The 26,666-nt window shown below is 37.9% G+C and overlaps 2 protein-coding genes across 2 annotated transcripts in view; one reads left to right on the top strand and one right to left on the bottom strand.

Annotated features, from left to right (window-relative positions):
• LOC121736245 (dystrophin, isoforms A/C/F/G/H) overlaps positions 1–26,666 on the bottom strand; it is a 523,358-nt gene that overhangs the window by 224,770 nt on the left and 271,922 nt on the right. The gene's annotated exons all lie outside the window — the stretch shown is intronic.
• Positions 1,215–6,686, top strand: LOC121735871. Its single transcript, XM_042126851.1, has 5 exons — positions 1,215–1,319; positions 2,989–3,063; positions 4,828–4,942; positions 5,232–5,389; positions 6,529–6,686. The coding sequence occupies exons 1-5, from the start codon at positions 1,280–1,282 to the stop codon at positions 6,675–6,677; spliced, it is 537 nt and encodes a 178-aa protein (XP_041982785.1). The 5' UTR covers positions 1,215–1,279; the 3' UTR covers positions 6,678–6,686.

Here is a 26,666-nt window from a genome sequence, read left to right on the forward strand (position 1 = left end):
AGTAAATAAATAAATAAAAAAATTATAAATAAATTACCGGAGGCCCAATCCCTTACCCTATTCCCTTCCCTACCCTTCCCTATTCCCTTCCCTTCCCATCCCTACCCTCCCCTATTACCCTATTCCCTCTTAAAAGGCCGGCAACGCACCTGCAGCTCTCCTGATGCTGCGAGTGTCCATGGGCAACGGAAGTTGCTTTCCATCAGGTGACGCGTTTGCTCGTTTGTCCCCTTATTTCATTAAAAAAAAAATGTCATTTCATAATACATCGCATTGCAATTCTATGGTATAGTACTCTTACAGCTATAATTTTCTCTGACCGAGGCTCGATTCTGGATCTTCTTTTGTCATTTCGGTCGCTGACTATCTCACTCGCGATAATCTGCGATCCACACGATATCGATGCCTGAGAATCGGGACCCTGAGATGTGAATATGGGATAAGTTTTGTCTCCTGCATTTATCTCCGTGTATTGGTTTAACATTACTATAATAGTGACGTGGGAGAGCCATGCTTCGGCACGAATGGGCCGGCTCGACCGGAGAGATACCACGTCCGCACAGAAAACCGGCGTGAAACAGTGCTTCCGCTGTGTTTCGCCGAGTAAGTGAGTTTACCGGAGGCCCAATCCCTTACCCTTTTCTTTTCCCTACCCTCCCCTATTTCCTTTCCTACCCTCCCCTATTCCCTTCCCTACCCTCCCCTATTACCCCTTAGAAGGCCGGCAACGCACCTGCAGTTCTTCTGATGCTGCGAGTGTCCATGGGCGACGGAAGTTGCTTTCCATCAGGTGACCCGTTTGCTCGTTTGCCCCCTTATTTTATAAAAAAAAAAAAAAAAAAAAAAAAAAAAAAACTTTGGTCGTTCGAAACAGTTAGGTCCTTTAGTTTAATAATATTATGTTACGTAAGGTTTATTCTAATCAATTAAGGAACTTCTGGACAACATAATAATTAAGGTGTGAATTAAGCAGAAAAATATCAGACGTTAATTATTATTAAACTAAGAAAATATTTACTAATAAAACAAAAATATTAACTAAAAGATAAATCGCGGGTTAGTGAGTACTGAGTAGGTACCTATTTGGTAGGTAGATAGGGAGGACCGATGTAGTATTAGCGTCAGATTAAAAGCATAATAGGGGTAGGTTTATAAGGTTGTTTTAATTTTCGCGTATTGGTTAACATAGAAATAGTTACGTAACATTACAGTAAATCTAACTGAATAGTTAAACCGCGACCGATAACATGGATATTGTTATTTTTATCGAAACTCTACCATGTGTGTTTGCGCGAAAATATTTGTGTTTCTAGTGATTGGTATGTATTTTGACTGACTTCTAAAAAAGAGGAGTTTATTATGTATAAGGTGTATTGCATGAATAATTTCTGTAGAAAATTAATTATTATTTTTGTAAGCAGAGAAAAATATTATTATTAATACTTTGTGACCCTTAATATAGAGTTAAAGATATTAAAACAACGAAAATAAAATAATATTTTAAGATTCGTTGTCTGTCATTTGAGGTTTCCATCATGCCAGACATAGACACCATAGACACGTAGTTTGTGCGCTAGTAGGCGGCCGCCGCACCCAGAGGCAAATGTTAATAATAATAATTTTACTGTGTTTAATTAAGGTTTTGACATAAGCTTATTAATTTATTATTCTGTCAAACACTTCATTAAATTGAAGTTTTAAGTGTCTAAACACACTATGCCGAATTTCGCGGAAGTTCGGCTTGATTCCGCCTGCAATGTATTTTAAATTTCCGATGACACACCATGCCGAAATTCCGTCGCGTTATATCGTAAGCGTTACACATTGCTGACGTAATCATGAGGAATTTCCGCCGCGGAACTTCAGCATGGTGTGTTTAAACACTAATCATTATTAAATGTCTTTCTGAGTGCGGACGTAAATTTTTCAGAATTATTTGAACTGGCGACATATTCTATTTTCCTTCTAAACGCCTAAAATAAAATAATAGCAAAACGCATTCGATCGAAATTGTAAACCCACAAAACTTCAGGCGAATATATTTTAGGATTTGAATATAGAATCAATAAAGTAAACCCCAAACAATACGCGTCCAATGAAATTTGCATATTGTGGCACGGTCGTAGTTTTTGTGTTTAAATTATATTGGTTTGGGTGTGCTGTCAAAATAGTAACAACATCATCATCTATCCAAATCCATACTTTTTATAAATTCATAGACTACTAGCTGTCCCGGCAAACGTTTCTTTGCCATATAAAGTATTTCGCCCGTATTATTTTATTGAAGTGACTAAATAATATTACCTACAGTCACCATGGCCACGTCCATCGCAATCCCGTCACACAAACAATAGTCGCCGTCAGTCTCGAGTTGTAATAATTTACTATTATTTATTCAACAAATGCACTTATCAATATAAAAAGTACCCAGTAGCTGATTCTCAGACCAGTGGGTCTGAGAATCAGCTACTGGGTACTTTTTTGCATATTCAGTGGAATATGCATATAAAATTTGGTTAAAATCAGTAAAGCCGTTTCGGAGGAGTACGCGGCCTAACATTGTGACACGAGAATTTTATATATAAGATTTAAATTTACATATTTTTTTAATTTAAAAAATTATTAAATTATAGAAGTAAATCAAAGTAAGTAAAACATTTCGTTTAAAATATTTAAAAAACAACATTGATCGCTGAATAAATATAAATTAAAAATTTAATAAAACTCGGGAGACTAAAACATTATAAAAATAATGTACAAAATTTCAATAACACTAAAATATTTCAATTAAAATTTTACGAGTTTTTTGGAAGCGTTCTTTCGTTACACAAATTCAGACATTATTTATTCATTTCAAACATAATATTTTTGTACTTGTTGTATGCAACATGGTCATATTTTGACAACGAGAAGTGAGGTTTTTTAAAAATTTATTAGTTCAAAAAAATACAACTGTCAGAGCGCTATTTATATTGAGTTTTTTTTTAGTTGATGCTGCAAAATATTCAACAAATGCGTCAAAGAAAGGAAGATCCTCATCATCTGGTGAAAAGACACCCAAAAGTAAGTTTAATCTATAAGGCTTGGTATGGCCATAGTTGAAATTCGTAGAAACACTGACATGTTTTAGGGGCAAACAGTAGCTGTACCATGAGTTTAAAGCTATAGTTTTGTCGATACTCGATACCGACTACGTAAATTTTTAGTATGGCGATTTTAGTTCCGCAAGTGACCGCTAGAGGCGCTTTATTGCCACACTAAAAATTTACGTAGTCGGTATCGAGTATCGATAAATACTATAGCTTTAAAATCATGGTAGCGCTACTGACAGATTTCCATTTCCAAAATGTCCTGTCTGCTGCTTTGTCCATTCTAATTTTTATCGTAGAAACTAAAGTGGTCATGCTAAAGCTGTTATACAAGGGACAAAAATGTCTCCTTGGTTATTTAAATATTATGTTGAAGTGACGAAAACTAACAACTACTCAGATTTCTCCAAAAATATGATTTTTAGTGGAAAGTAGACCTAACATTTACGGTTTTATTTATTTATCTTTTTATCAGGAAGATTATAATTCACAGTTTTACATTATATGCTTAAAATGTAAAAATAATGTAAATGTGAGTGCCTTTAAAATATTCTGTCGCACGAAATTAAAACTGTTACGTACCCCTGGCCGGTAATAAAAATTTGAATTCAGAATGTTTTCAACTAATATAGAATTCCATTGCATTCAAAACTGGAATTGCTCTTAGGGTTAGTTCATATATTGCAACGGGAATTATAGACACTGCATTTTATAAATTAGCAATTAACAATTGAAGCAGCCAGAACCTGTCAATTCAAATTGTATCTTTTCGTAATGTAATAAAGCTCAGTTTTGAATGACACCCCTCGTCTCGTCACGTTGCAATGTAAGCTGAGGGCTTAGGGTCAGACCGCAACGCGACGCGTAGATGCGTTTCGTATTGAATTAACAGACTTCAATTTAGTGAGACGTCACGCGTCATGCAATTCAATACAAAGGAGTATGGCATAAAATGTATGGAGTTTGGTCCAAAATCCAAATGTCCACCACGATCGAGATCTATATTATAATATAATAGTAAAATTGTCTACTAAATACTGAATAAATAACCAAACTGAATATTTTTATTTTGTCTCATACTTAAAGTTACTCTTTATTTAATGGATAATAAGTCAATGTGGGTATCGTTAGTGGTGGACATTTGGACCACTTTACTTCATTCTCCTTTAGAAATGCATCTACGCGTCGCGTTGTGGTCTGAATAGACCACTTCTTTATAGAATCGCCTATTAAAAATGCACGGAATTGACATAATCATTGGACAATCATTTTGTCGAACGCTTGTGTCAATTTATTCCTCCATAAGGTCGACTTTCCACGATTCGTGTCAACGATTTCGATCGGCGATTCTACAAGCGATAAAGAAAACGTCTTGACGTATTGCTCTGACCACTGTATAGATCAAGATAGATACCGCATGTGTATGTACTTCGCGTGACATATCGCGTTCCCAAACGACGAGCAATGCTCGTCTTTCGAAAGTCTGTTCTTTAGTCTGCTATCGGAATCGGACGTCAATCGGAATTTCAGAAATGCCTAAACGACTAAAAGTGCCGTATTGAGCTGTAGAAATTCAAAAAGAAACGTTGGCCTTGATAATGGACACGTTTTTTATCATCGGTACGTCACAGTAGGTAGGAAAAAAGGTGGCACGCTCGTTTTCATGCAAATGGAATGGTGGAAGCGGTATCTATCTTGATCTATGTCTGTGGATCTGAACCTGATCTTCTGACCTCAGGTTCCGAGGGGACTGTTGAGGACAGTCTGGACTTATCCATAGACTCCAAATCCTCATCCAAGTCCAAAGAGTCAGATGACACGAGCAGGGATTCAACAGTTGAACTCAGAGGATGGTAAGCAATGGAACTTATAATATATTATCTAGATTATACGTTCGCAACTCAGTTTTTGATATATAAAATTAGGGGGCAAACGAGCTAACGGGTCAACTTAAGGAAAATAACTACTGTCACCGACACTCGCAACATCAGAAGAGTTGCAGGTGTATTGCGGCCAACGGGGAATGGTTTTTTGGAACGAAGTTCCTTATCGCGGGTTGCGAAATGAGGCTAGACGGAAAAAGTTGTAACGATACTTTTTTACCGACACTTTTTGTTTTCTTTTCATCTTCATTTTTTACAGGAGAAAGTACCACCGCGTCTGTCCCCCCTGTCCACGAGACATGGCGAAGAAGCCCACGGACAAGACCATCAGCTGGGTCTGTGGTGGGTACCAGAAGGCACGGAGGACTTTCAAGAGCGTTTGCATGATGCGGCTGAGGAATTGCCAGGATGGGACTAGTGAGTGATGATAATTTGAGTTTCATTGAAATCAGGCGTCGGAGGGATTTTGAAATGCCTAAATGTGTGCCTAAATGTATGAGAGTAAGGAAAGGGAGAGAGTATTTCTGTGCACTGCGCACAGAAATACTCTCTCCCTTACTCCTTACTCTCATAAGACAATATCCGACACGACTGGCGAGAGATCAGGCACAGAACCGACTTTTTACATGCCCATGCGACGCATGGATCATCTTATAACCTGCAATATCCTACTCACTACTCTCAGTCAAACTTGGGAACAACATATTTTGTCAGGGAATTTGAATTGAACCCACGAGTCACGGCTTACGACCTCAGAGTCAAGAGCCAGCTTGTGTATAGCGCGCTGCGCGAGGGCACTATGAAATGACTCCTGCGTGCTTAGTTAATATGCATTGGATGCTAAAACATATAGGATTTGACATAACGCCTCGCTTTTCAGACGTCAACATTTTTGACATCTAACTATGGAATGTAGATGGATGAGAACTATCTCTGTATGTAATAAGTGTCCGCTGAAATGCGTTAAATAAGGGTGGCGCTACAGTAGCAACAGGGTAAATTTTAAATCATTTAGCAGCTTTTATTTCAGCTATTTTAGGTTATATTTTTCAAAATATATTGCTATTAACCCAGTGATTCTGTGACTCGGCTATTCGGCTAACTTCAATTTATATTTTGTCACCAACGGCTACATTCATTCCATACCCTTTGCTGCAGCTAGCCACACTCTTGGAGGATTTTTCAACTGTTATTTACTGCGTACAGCTGGACACTTTTTCAAATATCCCCCATATAAGATAGTTCTCCTCCATCTACCCTCCATACATCTAACTTCGCTATCGACACCACACTGAGGCCGTAGCCAAAGTCCCTTTCGTTAAAAACGATAAAGAAATTCGTTATCAAAATGTATGGGATTTGACAGTCTTCGAAAGCGAAATGTCATTTAGCGATGACTTATGTCAAACCGCATAGACCGTACATTTTGATAACGAATTTCGACATCGTTTTTAACGAAAAATACTTTGTCTTGGACCTGTTTCAATGAAATCACCTTCACCACAACTCGTAGGAGCTATTGAACTGAAAACGAAAATAAATAATTATATTTCCAGTGTTCGTCAAACTGTACGACGGTATCTGCAAGGCCCCGCGCGACGGCAGCCCCCTCGGCGACCACTTCTTCTACGACATGAGAGAGAAGGACTCAGATATATCTGAACTCTCAGATATGACAGAGAGTAGTGAGAGTAATGAAGACTAAAAAATTACATTGGATGTTTACAAAATATATTTTATTACTTACCACATGACACCCGCAACTCCGTTGCGTCAAAATTCGTTTATCGCGCGGGAACCGTACATTTTTCCGGGATGAAAAGTATCCTATGTCCTTTCCTGGGACTCTAAATATATCCATACCAAATTACAGCCAAATCGGTTCAGCGGTTTGGGCGTGACAGCGTAACAGTGTTCACACCCAAACCGCTAACAGACAGACAGACACTCTTTCGCATTTTAATATGGATGTTACATTCATTACTAACATTAACACTTACAGGGTTTTTGTCTTTATCTGGCACAGAGAAAACGTCACATGATACTTGATTGACAGCGACCCTTGAATATCGAAAAAACTACCTTTTAGGATAAGTTAGTTATTTTTGCCGAAAAATGTTTTTTTTTAATTATGCACCAATAATAGCCATGGAAATGAGTGTTGACGGTTTTTTGGTCGAAAAAACGACTTGGTAAGGTCTAGTCGAGGCTCCCAAGAAACCGCACATTTTTAATTAAATGCATTCTTCTTCGTTTGCGAGATAAAGCATAAAATAAGTTACATAATATTTAAAGACCAAAACAAAACAAAATTACATACCAACCCATTATAAGGGGTAGAAATAATAGTTTCAAAACATATTATCGCAATCCTTTCAAGACAAAAACAATCGTTAACATCTGCTTATAGAGTTGAAATTGCATTCCGCGAAACAAACGATCTTTGTAACCTGTCTGTAAGTGCTACACTAAGACATGTCAGAGTGACAAATCGCTACACACTATGATTAATATAGTACATCTGATTAATGATCGTGCCATGTTTTGGAGAACATAATATATAGAATGGTATGCAGGGTTAAGTGAGGAGGAATATATACGTGGGAGAGCCACGGCACGAATGGGCCGGCTCGACCGGAGAAATACCACGTTCTCACAGAAAACCGGCGTGAAACAGCGCTTGCGCTGTGTTTCGCCGAGTGAGTGAGTTTACCAGAGGCCCAATTCCCTTCCCTATCCTCCCCTATTCCTTTCCCTTCTCATCCCTACCCTCCCCTATTACCCTATTCCTACTCAAAAGGCCGGCAACGCACCTGCAGCTCTTCTGATGCTGCGAGTGTCCATGGGCGACGGAAGTTGCTTTCCATCAGGTGACCCGTTTGCTCGTTTGCCCCCTTCTTTCATAAAAAAAAAAAAGGTACAAAATGCTATCTCTACAGGGCGTAACAAAACTAAGTGATAAATACTTTAGAGTTTAGGGTGTGTAGAGGTCCCCTATAATACAGCTTTGTATGGAAAAATTCATGACGCGGGGCGCTTGCCCTGGATACAAATCGCAATAATCGGCCAAGTACGAGTCGGACTCGCGCACGAAGGGTTCCGTACCGCTATAGAGCGAAAGTAAGCAAAAATTGTGTTTTTGTATGGGAGCCCCCCTTAACTATTTATTTTATTTAAATATTATTATTAATTATTAAAGACCACATATATTTAAAGCCTTTGTAAAAATTTGAAGTGCCTACCTCTTATCATTATTAATTACGAGCAAAAAAGGCCAAAAAGTCACGTTTGTTGTATGGGAGCCCCCCTTAAATATTAATTTTATTTTATTTTTAGTATTTGTTGTTATAGCGGCAACAGATATACAAAATCTGTGAAAAGATCTGTCAGAAGTCTAGCTATAGCGGTTTTTGAGATACAGCCTGGAGACAGACGGACAGACGGACAGACATCGAATTCTCAGTAATAGGGTCCCGTTTTTACCCTTTGGGTACGGAACCCTAAACAAGTGCTCTTTCAGCGCTGCTAATTTTACAGTGGACTCTATATTATATGACATTATATAATATTAGTATGGAATGTATAACAATAATGACGTAATTATGTAAAATATAGGCTCTTGTTATTTCTACTGGGGAAGATACTGATGATGGTGAATGTAACATGTTCACACGCAAAATGTCCTAGCTCCTAACCCCGGGTGCTGCGACTTGCGACTAAATTTGACCCTCCGCTAAATAATTCATGGGCAGTTAGCTCCGACGTGTCAATCAGGTGTCCCCACCGCTCGATTATTGCGGACATATTGCGGGAACTCTTGCCAAGTTATCATCTAACTATAAGTCGACATGGCAAAACGAGGCACTAGCGGTCAGAAACCTCTAACTCAGGGGTTCCCAAACTGTGCGCCGCGGGCGCGCCGTGGAAAGGCAAGAGGGGCGCCGTGAGACGATCCTCCTTCCCTATCCGAAACCACAATTATTATAAAATAAAATTATAATATTACTTATGTAAAGCAGGTAGATGATTAAATAATTATTATTGTTTTTTATAATTTACCTCATTTACTTGCTTAACCCAACTATAATCATTGAAGATAGCACATAATATGTATCTTTTCCTAATAGCTAGGTAAAGTAGGGCGCCGTAACAAAATATTGTGACGTGTAACTGCGCCGCAGGCTGAAAAAGTTTGGGAACCCCTGCTGACTAAAATCTCAAACTATTTGTGAGTTCAAAGCTTTTTACTTCATACTCAGTTCTAGCCGAGTATACAAAATACGATATCGCTCTTAGACTAGAAACATCTGTCACTACTCACTTCATAGTTTGTGTCATAAAGTTAATATACCTAGCGGAATAGAGCAACAATCTCGAGCTGTCAAACGAAACCGAAATTGGTTTTCATCTGTGTGAAAAATATGTGTACGTATACACTTACACAAGCATGATTGAACATGAATTCTATGAGATTAAATTGTCAACGTGTGGCACGTGCCGACTGGACGTCAAAAAAAGAGTGCTGCTGTCATGTATCACACGTCTCTTTTTACCACGCAGTGTTACTGATAGTGACATCTCTCTTGCTCAGGCCTTTGTTTCTCTATTCCGCTAGGTATATTAACTTTATGGTTTGTATATAAAAATTTTAAAAAATTCAGACGTTATTAAAATTATTTCATTTTTAACTTACGCTCATAGCGGCAAAGTTTGGAGTACATACCTGAAAATAAAAAGATTTTTTTTTGTAAAAAAAAAAAGTGAAACAAAATACATAAAACCATATTCTTTGCATAATAAAAGCGCGGTAACTTATTTCATTATAATCAGAGTGGTATTGAAATGTATTCTATAAATTAATTTTCACATTGGTATTTAAATGAACACACAGAAATACAATTGCTACTAAGTTTATAACGAAGTGGTTTACTGTTTTATTTTATTTCTTATTTATCCCGACACAGCACACGTCATGGTCACCTACATTTTTCAGTGATTTATTAATTCGCACCCTCGTGATATTGACTAAGGCAAATTTTTCGAATATTAATGAATTTTATTGATGGACTCAGCTTTGACGAATATACCGCAAAAAAAGAAGAGAGGGATTTAACATGAGATGCAATCCACGACTTTTGACATAAGTCATAATAAGCAGATACTTATCTTAATTATTTTTTATTTCAGAAACCATTTTAATCTAAAACCTTGTACCTGTATACAGGGTGTAAGTGTAACAGAACAGACTGATAATACTTTAGGGTGTGTATGTGTCTTATAATAAAAGTTCACTGTGAAAGTAGCAGCGCTAAAAGAGTTACTTTAAAAGAATGTATGAGCAAAATAATGAAGATGAGGCGTTTGCCAATATAAATCACAAAAAATTCAGCGCTGCTACTTTCACAGCGAACTCCATGTACGGGACACAGACACACCCTAAATATATTGTCGCTTTGTTTTGTTACACCCTGTCCAGATGCGGCGTTTTTCGCGCGAAGTCCATACGCGCGTGTCAATTTCTATTGCATCCAGATACCGCATTTTACGCGCGTTTTTACGCTGCAAATATGGACTCGAAGTTATTATGCTCCAATCAAATACGTTCTGGACGCCGCGCCGCACTGCAATGACACCCTGGCTGGATACTATCTCGACGCGCGTCGCTCGCGCGTTTTACGGGCGAGTCGAGAGTCCCGCTCATTGCAAGCATTTTACGCGCGAGTAAGAAAACGCGCGTAGGCATCTGGACGCGATATAATATTATGAAGCTATAGTACATCGGGTACGCGCGTAAAACGCGCGAGTCGCTCACTCGCACGTCAAACGCCTCATCTGGTCAGGCTCTAAGAGCCTACACAATGCCATGCTAGTACAGGAGCAAACAAACCTATTTCTCACTCGAACCTAGTACAAGAGCCCACACACTGATCCTCTTTAACTCGAACATAGTACAGGAGACTCATGAATATTAGATGCGATCTAAAAGCTCGGTTTTTGTCCCGGCTGCCGGCGCGTCTCTTGTATCATTATCACAAAAACTTTATCACTTTCGACCAAGTTTTGAACGTTTCACATTTGAATGCTTTCATGTAATATACTGCAAACTCTTATTTAACGCTGTAATCAATTCAAAACAGATTGAACAGGTGCTTGCGAAATGACTTCGGAACAATGATATTCTACTTATATTTTTCATATTATATCATTGCTTCGGAATAATATTAAAATATGTTCTTTGATGAGACAGACTGAGTGTTTTTTAAAACATATTTATTCATAAAGCTCTACATAATATTCCTACACATTAAATCTCGCCATAGTAATTGTTGTTTGACGTGTGTTTTATCCAAATAGGCTACTTGACATCGCAAAAAGGTACGGTTTCTTAAAGATTCTTTGCTTACGAAATACTTAAGTCGTTTTCCGACGCGGGTATACGTGGTAATTTTGACATGTCTATTTGTCTGGCTGTGTGTGTCCCGTGGCATTATTGCATCCAATGGGAAAAATAAATTTTGATCTGTTTTTTTAAAGCTGAGGTGATCGAGAGTATTCTTAGTTAATTTCATCATCATCAGCTCTCCCACTGCTGGAAATTGTCGTTTTTTTATTTCTTTTATTTATACCTATAATTATTTACTTTAAAAAGGGTACTTTTAACCCTAAAGTAGTAACTGCGCCATTACAACATCCTGTTCTGTCTGAGTTGTCCGAGTGCCTCTGGGAGGAAATTGGACGAATTCACAATAAAGTTGTGAAGTTACGTATGCAGTATGAGGCTCGTTAGTGCATGAAGTTTGCAGTGCGTCCTGAGTGCAAAATGCAAATATCCTCATACACAGTTTTACTGGTTTATTGACAAGTACTGGTGATTCGTTTTCACTTAATTGGTTCAGCGGTTTAGGCGTAAAGAGATAACATACAAAGTGTGTCTGTCTGTATGTTATCTCTGTTTTGCTGCACCCGCTACTCCGTCGTCAAAATTCGTTTATCACGGGAACCATACATTTTTATTTATACTAATACAAGGCAAAATGTTTGTTTGTCTGTCTGTTATCTCTTTACGCAAACCGCTGAACCTATTTTTCTGAAATTTATTATGCAGATACTTTGAGTCCCGAGAAAGGACATAGGATACTTTTTATCCCGAAATAATGTACGGTTCCCACGCGAATAACGAATTTTGGCGCAACGGAGATGCGGGTGCAGTAAAATAGGAAGAGGTCACAGACAGACAGACAGACAGATGCATTAATAATATCAGTATGGATTAGATCGAGAAAGTAATAATGGTATTTTTATACTCCGTTAAGACTTAAGGGTAAAACCTACCCCACACTTATGTTGAGAGTCTACGTGACTCCGACCCCACTAAACCTTAGGGTTAATAAATTATGTAGACGTGATTTTTTACACACATAACTCTAGATTATGGTCCACTTTAGTTATTTATTAACCCAAAAATAGTTTACGCATAGTCTAGTGGTTTAGAGCTTGGCTTTTGATGTAGGTTTGATGCGCTGGCGAAAAATGTTGGATTACAGATATGTTTGTAGTTTGTACCCAGCTATGCCTCGGTGACCCAGTGGTTTAGACTTTAGAGCTTGGTTTATTGATAAAGGTTCGATTCTCGCGTTGCAAAGATATTTCAAAATCTTATAAGACAATGCTGATCACCTGATTTAACTGAAGAAGATGCGCCGGATGAGCCTGTAAAACGTTAGCGCTTGATCGTATTGGTCGTCGTCGTTATGTACTGCTCACACACTTGGGCACTATAAATTACTTGGCATGGTTTCCATGACAGGCGAACGAACCTGTGACCTCCGAGTCAGAAGCCATGCACTAAGCACATGCCCCAACAAACATATCCAACGTTTTTCGCCAAACACTCAAAAGTTACATAACTGAGAAACTAAACCATAATCCTGCAACTCACCTGAAAGCCCTCGTGCACAAACTGGAACGAAAACTTCAAGGATCAAGGAGTTTGAACATTTCCGCTTTTACACAACTGCGGGGGCAAAAGGAAGGGTAATGATTGCATAGTTTATACCAGAAAATAGTTTGACGTGTACGTTTGTCTTTCTGTCTGGCGGTCTGTCCGTTTATCTTTATGTCCGTCTGTCCGTTTGTATGTCTGTCCGTCTGTCTCTCCGTTTCTCCGTCTGTCCGTCTGTCCGGTACTGCGACATCGCAGCATAGTATACTTACCCATGTCCAAACGGGTGCAACCGTGCAACGATTTTGACCAATTTTTTTTTTTGTTTAAAAGCTTTAAACATTATCGAGTGTATAATACTTTATGCATAGTTGAGCTTTAAGCTAAGTACAATATACTTATTAGTTGTGGACATTTGCACGACTGATTCCCAAAACCTTACGATTTTCTTTACGAACTTATAAGCATCACAATAATACCCTCTATTATTTGTGATTCCAGCACTTCAAATGCGAAACACGTAACAAATAAACAAATATCCGGCCTAATCCGCTTATCCGGATAACGGTATCCGGCTTCGGATCCCGGGGATAGGGGGACAGGTTCTGATCCTGCTGACGTTTGCTGATGTGGGAATTAAAAATGGATTTGCTATGAAATGTACTTAATACAATGTCTTTTCGTAGTTGGCTATGGTAGTTTACTTTTATATTTAGGTACTATCAGAGATACCTACTATCATAGGTAGATGGCGGACCTAAGTAGTATGGTCGCGTTAAGTCAAATCTGTGGTCAAACCCATCCGACCGATCACAGCTAACATTGAATTGACATAAACCGACCAACTGACGAAGGTCCATCAACTGCCTAGGCATCAACTTCCTCGATGGTACCATCGAGGAAGTTGATTCCTATGCAATTGACAGACCAACGTTATTTGGTCGAATATGTCAATTCAATGTTAATTGTGATCTGTCAGCTGGGTTTGACATCACGCAACCAAACTACTTAGGTCCCCGATTTGCATAGGAATCAATTTCTCTCATAGTACATCAACGTGTGATTAAAAGTCCGTACTAATATTACAAATGCAAAAGTGTACCTAAGTCTGCTTGTCTATCTGAGTATACTCTATATAAATATTATAAATGCGAAAGTGTGTCTGTCTGTCTGTCAGTCTGTCTGTTACCTCTTCACGCCCAAACGGCTGAAACGATTTTGCAGTTTGGCATGAAGATACTTTAAGTCCCGGGAAAGGACAATGGATACTAATTGTCCTGCAAAAATGTACGGTTCCCGCGCGATAAAAGAATTTTGGCGCAGCGGAGTTGCGGGCGTCAGCTAGTAGGTACTATAGGTAGTTAATTTTGACATGACCACGTTTAACTTGACATTAAACATTTTTTGAATACCATTTTGTAGTGAGACTCTATTGGAACTGAATTGAAGCTGTAATATTGAATCAAATTAGCAGAATCGGTATCCACAAAGTCATGACACGATGACGCAATTGAATTATTCGATGGAGAATAATTATTCGATACCGAATAATTATTCGATTATGAATAAAACATTCGATTCCCGATTGTGAAGGCAAATCTTAATTGGGGTCGGTTATGGAATATCCGGGATATAGGAGTACAGATCGCCTTATAGTAAGTGCTTACCATGTCCTGGTAAGCACTCAAATGCTTTCCACTTTATGGTAAGCGTTATTAATAAGCTTAGTGTAAGTTAAACTCTTGGACTTCTTGTACCCTCACAAGCCACACGTGAAAACAAAATAAAACTAAATCAGCTAAGTTCGAGTCAGTAGTCCTATAACTACGAGACTGTTTTGAGACTCGAACAATCGGACGAGAATGCCGCGTCCTGCTCTAACAACGTCAATTCACGTTTGTTAGAGTAGGATGCGGCATTTTCGTCCGATTGTTTGAGTCTCAAAACAGTTTCATGGTACAAGGACTCACTCGCGCACGAAATATTCCGTACCAATTATTAATAATTATTATTATTATTGATATCCAGGAAAAGAAGCAAAAATGTTTTCTTGTATACCTATGAGCCTCCTTAAATTATAAATCACCCGTTCGAACCCCTTTCATCCTCCTTAAATCACCCGTTTGGATGCTACGATGCCACGGACAGACACACAGACTCTTCGAACCCCTTTCATCCTCCTTAAATCACCCGTTTGGATGCTACGATGCCACGGACAGACACACAGACTCTTCGAACCCCTTTCATCCTCCTTAAATCACCCGTTTGGATGCTACGATGCCACGGACAGACACACAGACTCTTCGAACCCCTTTCATCCTCCTTAAATCACCCGTTTGGATGCTACGATGCCACGGACAGACACACAGACTCTTCGAACCCCTTTCAAGACACTTCAAGACCCTTTTCTTTTTGTCGGTGGTTAAAAATTGATTATATTAAAAGTCAGAAAGTAAAATATACGTGGGAGAGCCGTGCTTCGGCACGAATGAGCCGGCTCGACCGGCGAAATACCACGTTTTCACAGAAAACCGGCGTGAAACAGTGCTTGCGCTGTGTTTCGCCGAGTGAGTGAGTTTACCGGAGGCCCAATCCCCTAACCCCTACCCTGTTCCCTTCCCTACCCTCAACTGTTCCCTTCCCTTCCCTTCCCTACCCTCCCCTATTACCCTATTCCCTCTTAAAAGGCCGGCAACGCACTTGCAGCTCTTCTGATGCTGCGAGTGTCCATGGGCGACGGAAGTTGCTTTCCATCAGGTGACCCGTTTGCTGGTTTGCCCCCTTATTTCATAAAAAAAAAAACCGGCGTGAAACAGCGCTTGCGCTGTGTTTCGCCGAGTGAGTGAGTTTACCGGAGGCCCAATCCCCTACCCTATTCCCTTCCCTACCCTCCCCTATTACCCTATTCCCTCTTAAAAGGCCGGCAACGCACCTGCAGCACCTGCATTTGATGCTGCGAGTGTCCATGGGCGACGGAAGTTGCTTTCCATCAGGTGACCCATTTGGTCGTTTTCTCCCTTGTTTCATAAAAAAAATAGCTTATACAAACATTAATATACTTAGTAGTTACATATTCTGGCATATTATTAAGTCATCAAAAAAATCTAAATAAGTACAAATATCAATTAAAAATATTTAATTAGAACCCATTTGATTATGAAATAGCCCAATTTGGGACAATAATATAACTTAATTGGCACCAAATGAGTATATTTGTCGATATATTTATCTATTCATTCCTGGATAATTGTCATACATTGTACAAATTGGACAATTTATTATATTTCAATACATTATCAGTTTATCACTGTGAAGGAAGCAGCGCTAAAAAAATCCTTTTTCAGGGTTCCGTACCCTGCAAAGCGCAAAGGGTAAAAACAGGACCCTATTACTGAGACTTCGATGTCTGTCCGTCTGTCTGTCTGTCTCCAGGCAGTATCTCAAAACCCGCTGTGGCTAGACTTCTGTAATTTTCACAGAATGTATGTTTCTGTTGCCACTTGCCGCTACAACAACAAAATAATAAAATGAAAATATAATAAGGTGTGTGAATAGTCACAGATTTCATCTTTTTACTTTTTCCTGTATACCGGCATAGTATAATCCCATTCCAGTAATATCGGCCGCCCGGAGACGGGAATATTAAAAAATAACTCAACTTATTGTGGCCGAGAATCCAAAATGGCGGTCGGAGAATGTTCTCGAAACGGATATTGTACTGAACTCCTAGTTCGATCCTTGTGCCCATGAATTACCATGGACAATATAAAGTATTAACTTAGCACCAAGTTAAATAATACAACTTTCATCCCCATTCTGATAAATACACATCGCATAAAATGTTTGAGCTCTGCATTATATCCATACTAATTTCTAAATGCGAAAGTGTGTCAGTCTGTCTAACCTTCTGTATGTCTGATTACCTCTTCATGCTCAAATCGCTGAACCGATTTTGCTGAAATTTGGTATGGACATACTTTGAGTCCCGGGAAAGGACATAGGATACTTTTAATCCCGGAAAATGTACGGTTCCCGTGTGATAAACGAATTTTGGCGCAAGGAAAGTTATACGACAGATTGTGGGTTAAATTTCTTGCGCTGAATAAAATGTTGTGTTCAAGTTTAATTAGGATTAATAATAATAATAATAATACTCCCCACACCGGTTTCGGTGACGGTGGCCGTTTTCATTGAAACCAGACCAGGTACGCAGGAGTAATTTTATAGTGCCCAAGTGTGTGCGCAGTACACAAGAGCACTCTCTATTCATTTACTCTCATAACCCAGTGGGACGGAAGACCGACACGACTGGCGAGAGATCAGGCGCAGGACCGACTTTTTACATGCCCATCCGACGCATGGATCATCTTACTTGTCAGACAATCAGGTGATCAGCCTGCATTGTCCTAACCAAACTTGGAAATAACATGTTTCCAACGCGGGATTCGAACCCACGACCTCCGGAGTCGAGAGCGACGCTCTAACCACTAGACCACGGAGGCGTTCACGTAGGATTACTAGCTATTTGACCAAGCTTTGCTCGGTATTCAATGAAAATGACATTTTCTAAAAATGATTCCTAGCTAGATCGATTTATCGCCCCCGAAACCATATAAGATACAATAAGTCCATCACTTTGGTTCATTTGCCTTACCTTATACCCACTACTACTTTTTCACTTCTATATTCCAAAAGAGCTAGCCTCTATATCTCGTACGGAACCCTAATATACCCAATTTTATCGCCATGCATCCCGTAAATATCATCAAAAACTATCGGAAGGCAATAGCGTATTCCATTTTTCCTAGACAATCGCATTTCCTCACCTATCAGCCTTTAACACCTCTATGTCCATAACACAAGGACCATTTTCACGGAAACTCCGAGGTGGAATAACGATGAACGTGCACGAAATAACGTAACAAAAACACCGTATATTGGATCTAGCGCACCCCTCGCTCGACGCTCATATTATTTGCTATATTTTATGTGGCTTTAAAATTTCGCTATTATTTTATGGCTTAGCTGCTCCAACGCAATAAAAAATAGAAAGATGATGTTTAAGAAAACATCGTAAAAATTGAAAGAACTACAGATTATGAAATGTAGAATAAAGGCAGAAAGTCCTGAATAGAAAGATTTAGTTAAATCAATTAAGGTACAAATATAACGCGCCTTCAATCAAAAATATATAACAATGGTGTTTTGAATACTTTAAACTATACTTTATTTACTGTAAAAGAAGATACATGCATATAAAGGAATTGACAGGCTTGATGGATACGGCATTGGTCTGCCTAATAGGCAGAATTGGAATAGATAATGCCTATTCTAACTTTGAATTGCTCAATTAAAATAGCGTTTTAATGTGATCTGACCCTAAGCCTTAACATGTCAACGGAGAAGCTTTAAGTCTCAACATAGGAATTAATTAGTTAAGTTATGAGGCCAAACGATTATATTGGCTTCACGTCGCGAAAGCCAACATCTTACAACTAATAATAACCAATATTATGTAGATGTATACCCAATATTAAGTAGTAAAGCCACTCTAGTACAACGCAAATTAAATGGTAGAAAATATTACAAAGCGACAGGGTAGAAGATAACAAGGAAAACCAGATTTTTACCTCATAAACATACTATTTACAGTAAAATGAACTTTCCTACAATAGATTTAGGTATCTAAATACCCTGACAAAGACAGAAGTGAAACTATTCAACAGACACAAACAAAAAATTCCGATTGTCTTTTACAATGCATTCGATTGGTTTGCTCATAACAATGTGTGCCTCAGGGACGCCTCCTGGGCCCGCTGATTTACATCTATGAATAACTTGTTACATCAACGCCTCTCAATCCCAGAGGCGAGGCAATAAATTCCCTTTTTTCTCCGATAAATATGGAAACGGTAATTTTAACAACGCCTACTGAAAGGATGGAAATTTCGCCTAAATTGAACGTTATAGATATTGACGCTTAATAGATGATGATGATTGTATACGTGTAGTAGGACTGCTGGCATCGTGATAATAATAATAATAATAAACTTTATTCTCATTTTAAAACATTACACAACCATAAAATAAAAAGAGATTATACAGAAAAAAAGACATACACAAATAAAAGAAACTTATGAACTAAAACTTAAAGTAAAATATTTTTGAATGTATGGCAGTGCAATGCCAAAAATGAAGAAAAGGGGACCACTCAGGTTATGACAGCGACATGCGCCGCTGTCCCTGGTCTTCCGTGATCACCTACTATGATGATCTGATTTTTAACCGACTACCAAAAAGGAGGAGGTTATATTTTTTGTAAATTTTTTCTTTCATTTTAGAAATCTTACATATCAAGGAGGGATGAAAATAAAAAGTCAAGTAACTATTGGTTTTACGAAACCTCAAAGTAAAATGGTAGAAGTGGATAATATTAAAATATTCCAGGATCGTCTGAGCCAAATTCCAAAATTTCTGCTGCTGCCAGTTTTAAAGCTTAATTAATATGTATATTTTTTGTCGTAGATTTGGCCTCTTATTCCACATATATAAAAACACGACGGCTGTTTAGCTATCAGTCTTAACTGCGGAATACTAGCTAGGAATAACAACTCAATAACACTAAGAGCCTGTTTCACCGCTTTCTGATAAAGTGCCGAATAGACTATAACTTTTTGGACAGATTCTCCATACTTGATCTGTCAAGTTAATTGGTGGATAGCCTTATCAGGAAGTGACGAAACCCTAAGTATTTTTAATTAAAACAGACGAAAGACGAGACAATATAAAATATAGTTTAGGTACGCAATAAAGGTGATAAAAATACCAATCATAAGCTTATCTCAATAATAAATATCAACAATTCCAATCGTTGATGGAATTACGAATGATTGATGAATTTTAAACATCGGTGACAGTTAAAAAAATCCACTGGATGGAAAAATAAATTTTTGGGTATTCATAAGATTGAATTTATAGGACGTATAATTATCGGATTACCTGTGATTGTGTGAAAGAATGTTAAATGTACCAGTAGCACCTAAACTACTGATTCGATTTTAAGAAAAGGTTGTCAATAGATTCGTTATAATGTCCAGTGTAAGCTATAATATTATTTGTGAAGACTGTTTTTTTATAAGTTATAGTTTTTGATGTTAATTAATCCATACTAATATAATAAATGCGAAAGTGTGTCTGTCTGTCTGTATGTTACCTCTTCACCCCCAAACCGCTGAACCGATTTTGCTGAAATTTGGTATGGAGATACTTTGAGTCTCGGGAAAGGAGATAGGATAGTTTTTGTCCCGGAAAAATGTACGGTTCCCGCGCGATAAACGAGTTTTGGCGCAACGGAGTTGCGAGCATCATCTAGTAATAAATAATATGAAGACAACATTATATTTATTATACAATGTCTTTGTCATAGTAATAGTCTTTGTCATAATATTATGTTAGGAAAGTGGCTGATGATGATTATCAACTTAAATTAGTATTTCCCAAAGTGAGCGATACCGCCTCCTTGTGGGCGCTAGATGTCTAAAGGTGAGTGGTGTGGGACCCAGAAAAAAATTGAGGCGTTGTGTAGAGGCTTGGGGGGTGATTTATTTCATCTGGATGCATGTTAAATTGAAACAATGGGGGCGCTAAAACATTTTTTTTTTTCTCAAATTGGGCATTATATTACAAAATAAGTTTGGGAACCCGAGACTTAAATATTAAAGTGGATTGACATCCCCTTACACGTACAAACATTTGAACTTTTCAGTCGCGTCTGCTTGTATTATTTCAAAGTTGAAATCTTGATTCGGTTCGGCAAATGTAACCGGGCCGAAGTTGTCTGGTCGAAGTTGTCGGGCTCCGAAGTTCGGCTTCGAAGTTGTTCTTATCGGAACTTCGTCCGATTGAAACATCACTATTGGATTGGATTCCGCCGAAGATTACATTCCTTAGGTCAAGTTTTGTAGATTTATTCATTTCCTACTATTTTTCAGTGCTGAGATTTTTCGAAATTAAATTATTTTTTTATAAATAAAGAAAACTGTTAAATCAAATCAAATCAAATCAAAATTGTTTTATTTCTGAATAAATTTAAAATAAATGTTTTCAGAAAGTCCTACATGATGCTTACCACCGGTTCGGGAACTAACCCGGCGAGAAGAACCGGCGTAAGAAACTCGCACGGGGCCCACTTTTTTACCAAAAAAAGTGAGAAAAAAATTAATCTTTTAAAATAAAGTTTACAATTTTGTAACTAAATATTATATACAATATCCACATACATAATTGTAAGTCCTATAATAATGAAGAAGTAGCCTTGCAAGAAGCCATCCTACTCCCAAGGTGTGCCATCGTTTATGAAATCATTGACCTTATAATAGGCTTTGGCACACAAACGTTCTTTAACTACTTTTTTAAATTTATTAATGGAAAGATTTTGAACGTTTTCTGGGATTTTGTTGTAAAGGCGTATACATTGACCTTTAAAAGATTTACTGACTTTACTAAGTCTGATCACCGGCATATCTAGCTTGTGCTTATTTCTAGTATTCCTAGAGTGAATGTCACTTTTAACTTTAAATTTACTTATATTTTTTTCTAACATATATTATATTATCCAAAATGTATTGAGAAGCAACAGTTAGAATACCAATTTCTTTAAATTTATCTCTCAGAGATTCTAAAGCAGACATTTTATAAATAGAACGTATGGCTCGCTTCTGCAGCACAAATATTGTATTAATGTCGGCAGCGTTTCCCCATAAAAGGATTCCATATGACATCCTACTATGAAAATAACTAAAATATACTAATCGTGCCGTATCTTCGTCAGAAATTTCCCTAATTTTTCTGACTGCATATGCTGCAGAACTGAGCCTACCTGCAAGATTAACAATGTGAGGACCCCACTGTAATTTACTATCAAGTGTAATACCTAAGAATACAGTGTTGTCTACCAAATTCATCTTCTCATCATTTAATACTACATTGGTTTGGACTTGCCTAACATTGGGCAAAGTAAACTTTATACATTTTGTTTTACTAGAATTTAAAAGTAAGTTATTAACATTAAACCAATGTACTATTTTTGAGAGAGCACTGTTTACCTCGTCGTAGTTCGACTGTTGTCGATTCGCTTTAAAAATAAGTGAAGTGTCATCAGCAAAAAGCACTATCTCATTATTATTATCCTTAACTAGATAAGGTAAGTCATTTATATAGATGAGAAAAAGAAATGGGCCTAATATAGATCCCTGTGGGACACCTAATTCTATTTTGGTTCCTTTGGACCTTTTACTATTAACCTCAACCCTTTGAGTCCTATTTTTAAGGTAAGAAGTCAAAAGGCTGAGAGCAGAGTCTTTAATTCCGTAGTGGCGCAATTTCCTGATCAATGTAGCATGCTCAACACAATCGAAGGCTTTGAAGAGATCGCAAAAAAACACCTAAGGCATCCTGCGACTCCTCCCAAGCCTCAAAAATACTGCAAAGGAGTCCTATACCAGCATCCGTTGTGGATCGACCCTTAGTAAATCCGTATTGATTATCATGTAATAAATTATTAGAATTAAAATGTACTAGTAATTGTTTTAAAATAATTTTTTCAAATATTTTACTAAAGGTCGGTAGAATTGATATAGGCCTGAAATTCGTGGGATCCGATTTAGTTCCGGCTTTGAATAAAGGAACAATCTTGCTATGCTTCATTAAGTCAGGAAAAACACCATTTTTTATACAGTCATTGAAAATCATTGCTAAATGAGGAGCTACGATGTCAATTATTGATTTAATAATTTTTGTGGACATGCCCCAGAGATCAGCAGTATTTTTGATACTCAACAATTTAAAGGTATCAATAATATCTCTGGGGTTAATTTCTCTAAACTTAAAATTGACATCACATTCCTTTACATTGTCTCTGAGTAGCTTTTCGGCAGCTTCAGACGAAGAATTTAAATTTTTTGTCGTTGAGACCGGAATGTCAGCAAAAAACTTTTCAAAGACCGTCGCAACTTCTTGATCATTAGTAATCTTTTTATTTTCAAAGTATAGTTCAAAATCAGAGCTACGACAGGTGACATTTCCAGTCTCACCCGCTATTACCTGCCATGTTGTTTTGATTTTATTTTTAGAGTTTTTAATTTTATTTTTATATATAGGGCTTTAGCAGCTTTACAAACTTTTCTGAAGGTTTTTGAGTAGTTTTTAACATATGCTTTAAATACTTCACTATTGTTAATACACCTTTCATCATATAAGTCATATAATCTTTTCCTACTTATTTTTATTCCTTTTGTTGCCCAATTAATAAATTTAGTTTTTTTATTACTGTTTCTAACCGTTTTAGAAGTAAATATTGAATTAAATTGAGTTCTTATCACCTTAAATAATTTATTAAAAGCTTCATCAGAGCTATGTGAGCTGTCCAATAAATGGATATTTGAATTTAATTTACTTCTAAATTGCTCAATACGTTTTGTGGTCACAGGAATAAACACAATATTTTTCTTCGCATCACTGTCACATTTGATATTAAAAGAGGCTATTTGTCCACAGTGATCAGAACTTAGCTTATTAATTATTTCTTTTTTGTCTGGAATAAGATTAGTAAATATATTGTCAATACAAGTGGCTGTAGTCTCACAGACCCTTGTTGGTTCCTGAAACAAACTGTAAAGGTTATACGATTGAAATAAAGATGTGAATCTAACAGTAGTTGAGGTTAAATCTAATAAATTAATGTTAAAATCGCCACATATAATAACCTTTTTGTTAGATGCACATATTTTTGACAAAAAGTTAATTTAATTGAGTCAGTTTGAGTCAGGACCACCCGTGACCACGGCCGCTGTAAAGCAGCCGAATCGTCGGGATTAATAAAAGTGCTTCGCGACAAAATCTCTAAGGTAAACCTTACAATATCATGATTCATGAGTCAGTTTGTAAAACATGGTGCCATAACTGATTGGTTACTATGAGCTTTATTTTGGAACAGACGTAAAGAAGAGGGTTCAACGCACGGTTATTGGCCAAGGCCAAGCACGGGGTGTGTTATTGGTTATCTACATTGTCAAAGGAGGACGGGCAGAAATGTATGGGAAGTGTACCCACCGACCAATAACGACCGTCTGTATGTCGTTAGAAAGTTCATTTCATGACTACCATTTCTTATTATGGGGGCTACTCTCAATTCGTTGTAGGAAAAATGTTATATACGTGTAACTGTAATAATAATATCTATGGACGCTTCACACCACGTCAGTCTGGCCCCGTGGTAAGTACCTGAAGGACTTGTGTTACAGGTACCAGACAACGGAAATATATTTAATACTTTTAAACTACACACATATTTGAGATTTTTATTATAACAATTATCATACTTGAGCTGCCACACACTCAAGTCTAATTTAACATTGTGAAGGCCCTTTGAACAGAGAAGCATGTGGTAGCATGATCTTTTTGTAAATCTGATGAAACCCGTCCATGCTAGAACAAAATTTCCCGTGCGTTAGGAAATTTATCGCGGGTCGTATAAATCAGTCAGACGAAGCCGCGGCTCGGCATATATCATCAGATCGACGGACGGACGGAAATAGTTCTGTCCATAACGATCATGGGATTTGCAAACTTTGTTATAGTCGATCCTTAAAATAGATCAGAATCGAAATACTTACTTAAAATTAACTCTTAAAATATAATATAAGTAGGTAATAAGATCTAAAGAGATCTTATTATATTGTATTTATTTACTTGCATCTTTTTTTATAACTCTCAATACTTCCACAATATTTATACTTTTAAATTGTAAAGCCCAATTTGTCATATTTAAAAAATAATAAACTATTAAAAGAAAAATCATTTTCATCAATTGATAATAATTAATCTTTATATTCTGAATTTACGTCTAGGGTCAAAAGTCAAAACTAAACAAAAGAAAGTTCAATCTATGTTAAGGGGACCAATCCGTCCATACTAATATTATAAATACGAAAGTGTGTCTGTCTGTCTACTCGTCTGTCTGTCTGTCTGTCTGTCTGTCTGTCTGTCACCCAAACCGCTGATCTGATTTTGCTGAAATTTGGTATGGAGATACTTTGAGTCCCGGGAAAGGACATAGGATACTTTTTATCCTGGAAAAATGTACGGTTCCCGCGCGAAAAACGAATTTTGGCGCAACGGAGTTGCGGGCATCATCTAGTTATATATTATAACGAGCTTTTGCCCGCGGCTTCGCTCGCGTTAAGAAGTATTATTAAATATAAACTTTCATCTCCTATTTTAACCCTTTGAAGGTGGAATTGATCAAAATCCTTTCTTAGCGGATGCCTACGTCATAACATCTACCTGCATGCCAAATTTCAGCCCGATCCGCCCAGTGGTTTGGGCTGTGCGTTGATAGATCACTATGTCAATCAGTCAGTCAGTCACCTTTGAGTTTTATATATATTATAGATATCAGAATTATTCTGTCTGTCATTTGACAGACAGAATAATTCTGATATTTCTTAAGTTCAAGACAGCTTTATTATATTCTTAAGAAACTGAAAGTGGTGACATGACTGCAATAGTTAGAATAAACGAACCTAACTCCATACATGTCGCGATAATCCAAATAGTTGGGGAATCCCCGACTTGCTAATACTCTTCTAACCTCGAATGTCGGGTATGGAAATTTTCGGATTCCTCCAAGATCCCCCACAATCGACTTTGGACTTTAAGCTTTGCGGCCTGCCATCGAAACTCCTGCGGCGGGAGTTGTTAATCTAATCCTGAAAGTTTGTCAGTCAAACGTACGACAAATTAAATTAAATTCGCTCCACATACTGAAAAAGCGACGCTTGAATTGTGACAGCGCGAGACAGGTCTTCTGGGAGTTATTCTTCATATACACTTCCTTCCTCTTAACGTAAACGAAAAAGTATTTGAACAAATAAAAGCAATATTGCTCTAACAAGATATACCATTTATCAGACCAACAGTAGGAATGAAATTTTTCAGTATCAGAACGGGTGAACTATTACTACGAACAATCAATCCAACTTTCAAAGAAAAAAACTATATCAAAATCGCTTTACACGTTAAAATGCTACGATCAGTGGCGTAACTATAACGGGGTCCGTGGTAAATTGATGGGGCTCTATCAGTAAATATCGCCACGTTAATAATAAAACAATGTATAAAAAAATCTGACCTCACGGCCTCTTGGCCTGGGGCCCTTTTGGCTTTGGGTCGGGGGCCCCTTGGCATTTTGCCAGCCCTGCAACCCTATAGTTACGCCACTGGCTACGATGCCATACAGGCACACACAGATAGACTCATCAATGTCACTTTCGTCGGGGCTTAAAAAATACGTATGACACTCAGAAACTACCGCGGTAAAGCTATTGCTTAGCATTTTTTATCAACTTCTATACGTGGGAGAGCCATGCTTCGGCACGAATGGGCCGGCTCGACCGGAGAAATACCACGTTCTCACAGAAAACCGGCGTGAAACCGCGCTTGCGCTGTGTTTCGCCGAGTGAGTGAGTTTACCGGAGGCCCAATCCCCTTCCCTTCCCATCCCTACCCTCCCCTATTACCCTATTCCCTCTTAAAAGGCCGGCAACGCACCTGCAGCTCTTCTAATGCTGCGAGTGTCCATGGGCGACGGAAGTTGCTTTCCATCAGGTGACCCGTTTGCTCGTTTGCCCCCTTATTTCATTAAAAAAAATAATGAAACCGTACGGAATCCGCGTACTAACATTATCCTCAAAT

Source organism: Aricia agestis, chromosome 18 (genome assembly GCF_905147365.1).
Source record: "Aricia agestis chromosome 18, ilAriAges1.1, whole genome shotgun sequence".
NCBI lineage: Eukaryota > Metazoa > Arthropoda > Insecta > Lepidoptera > Lycaenidae > Aricia > Aricia agestis.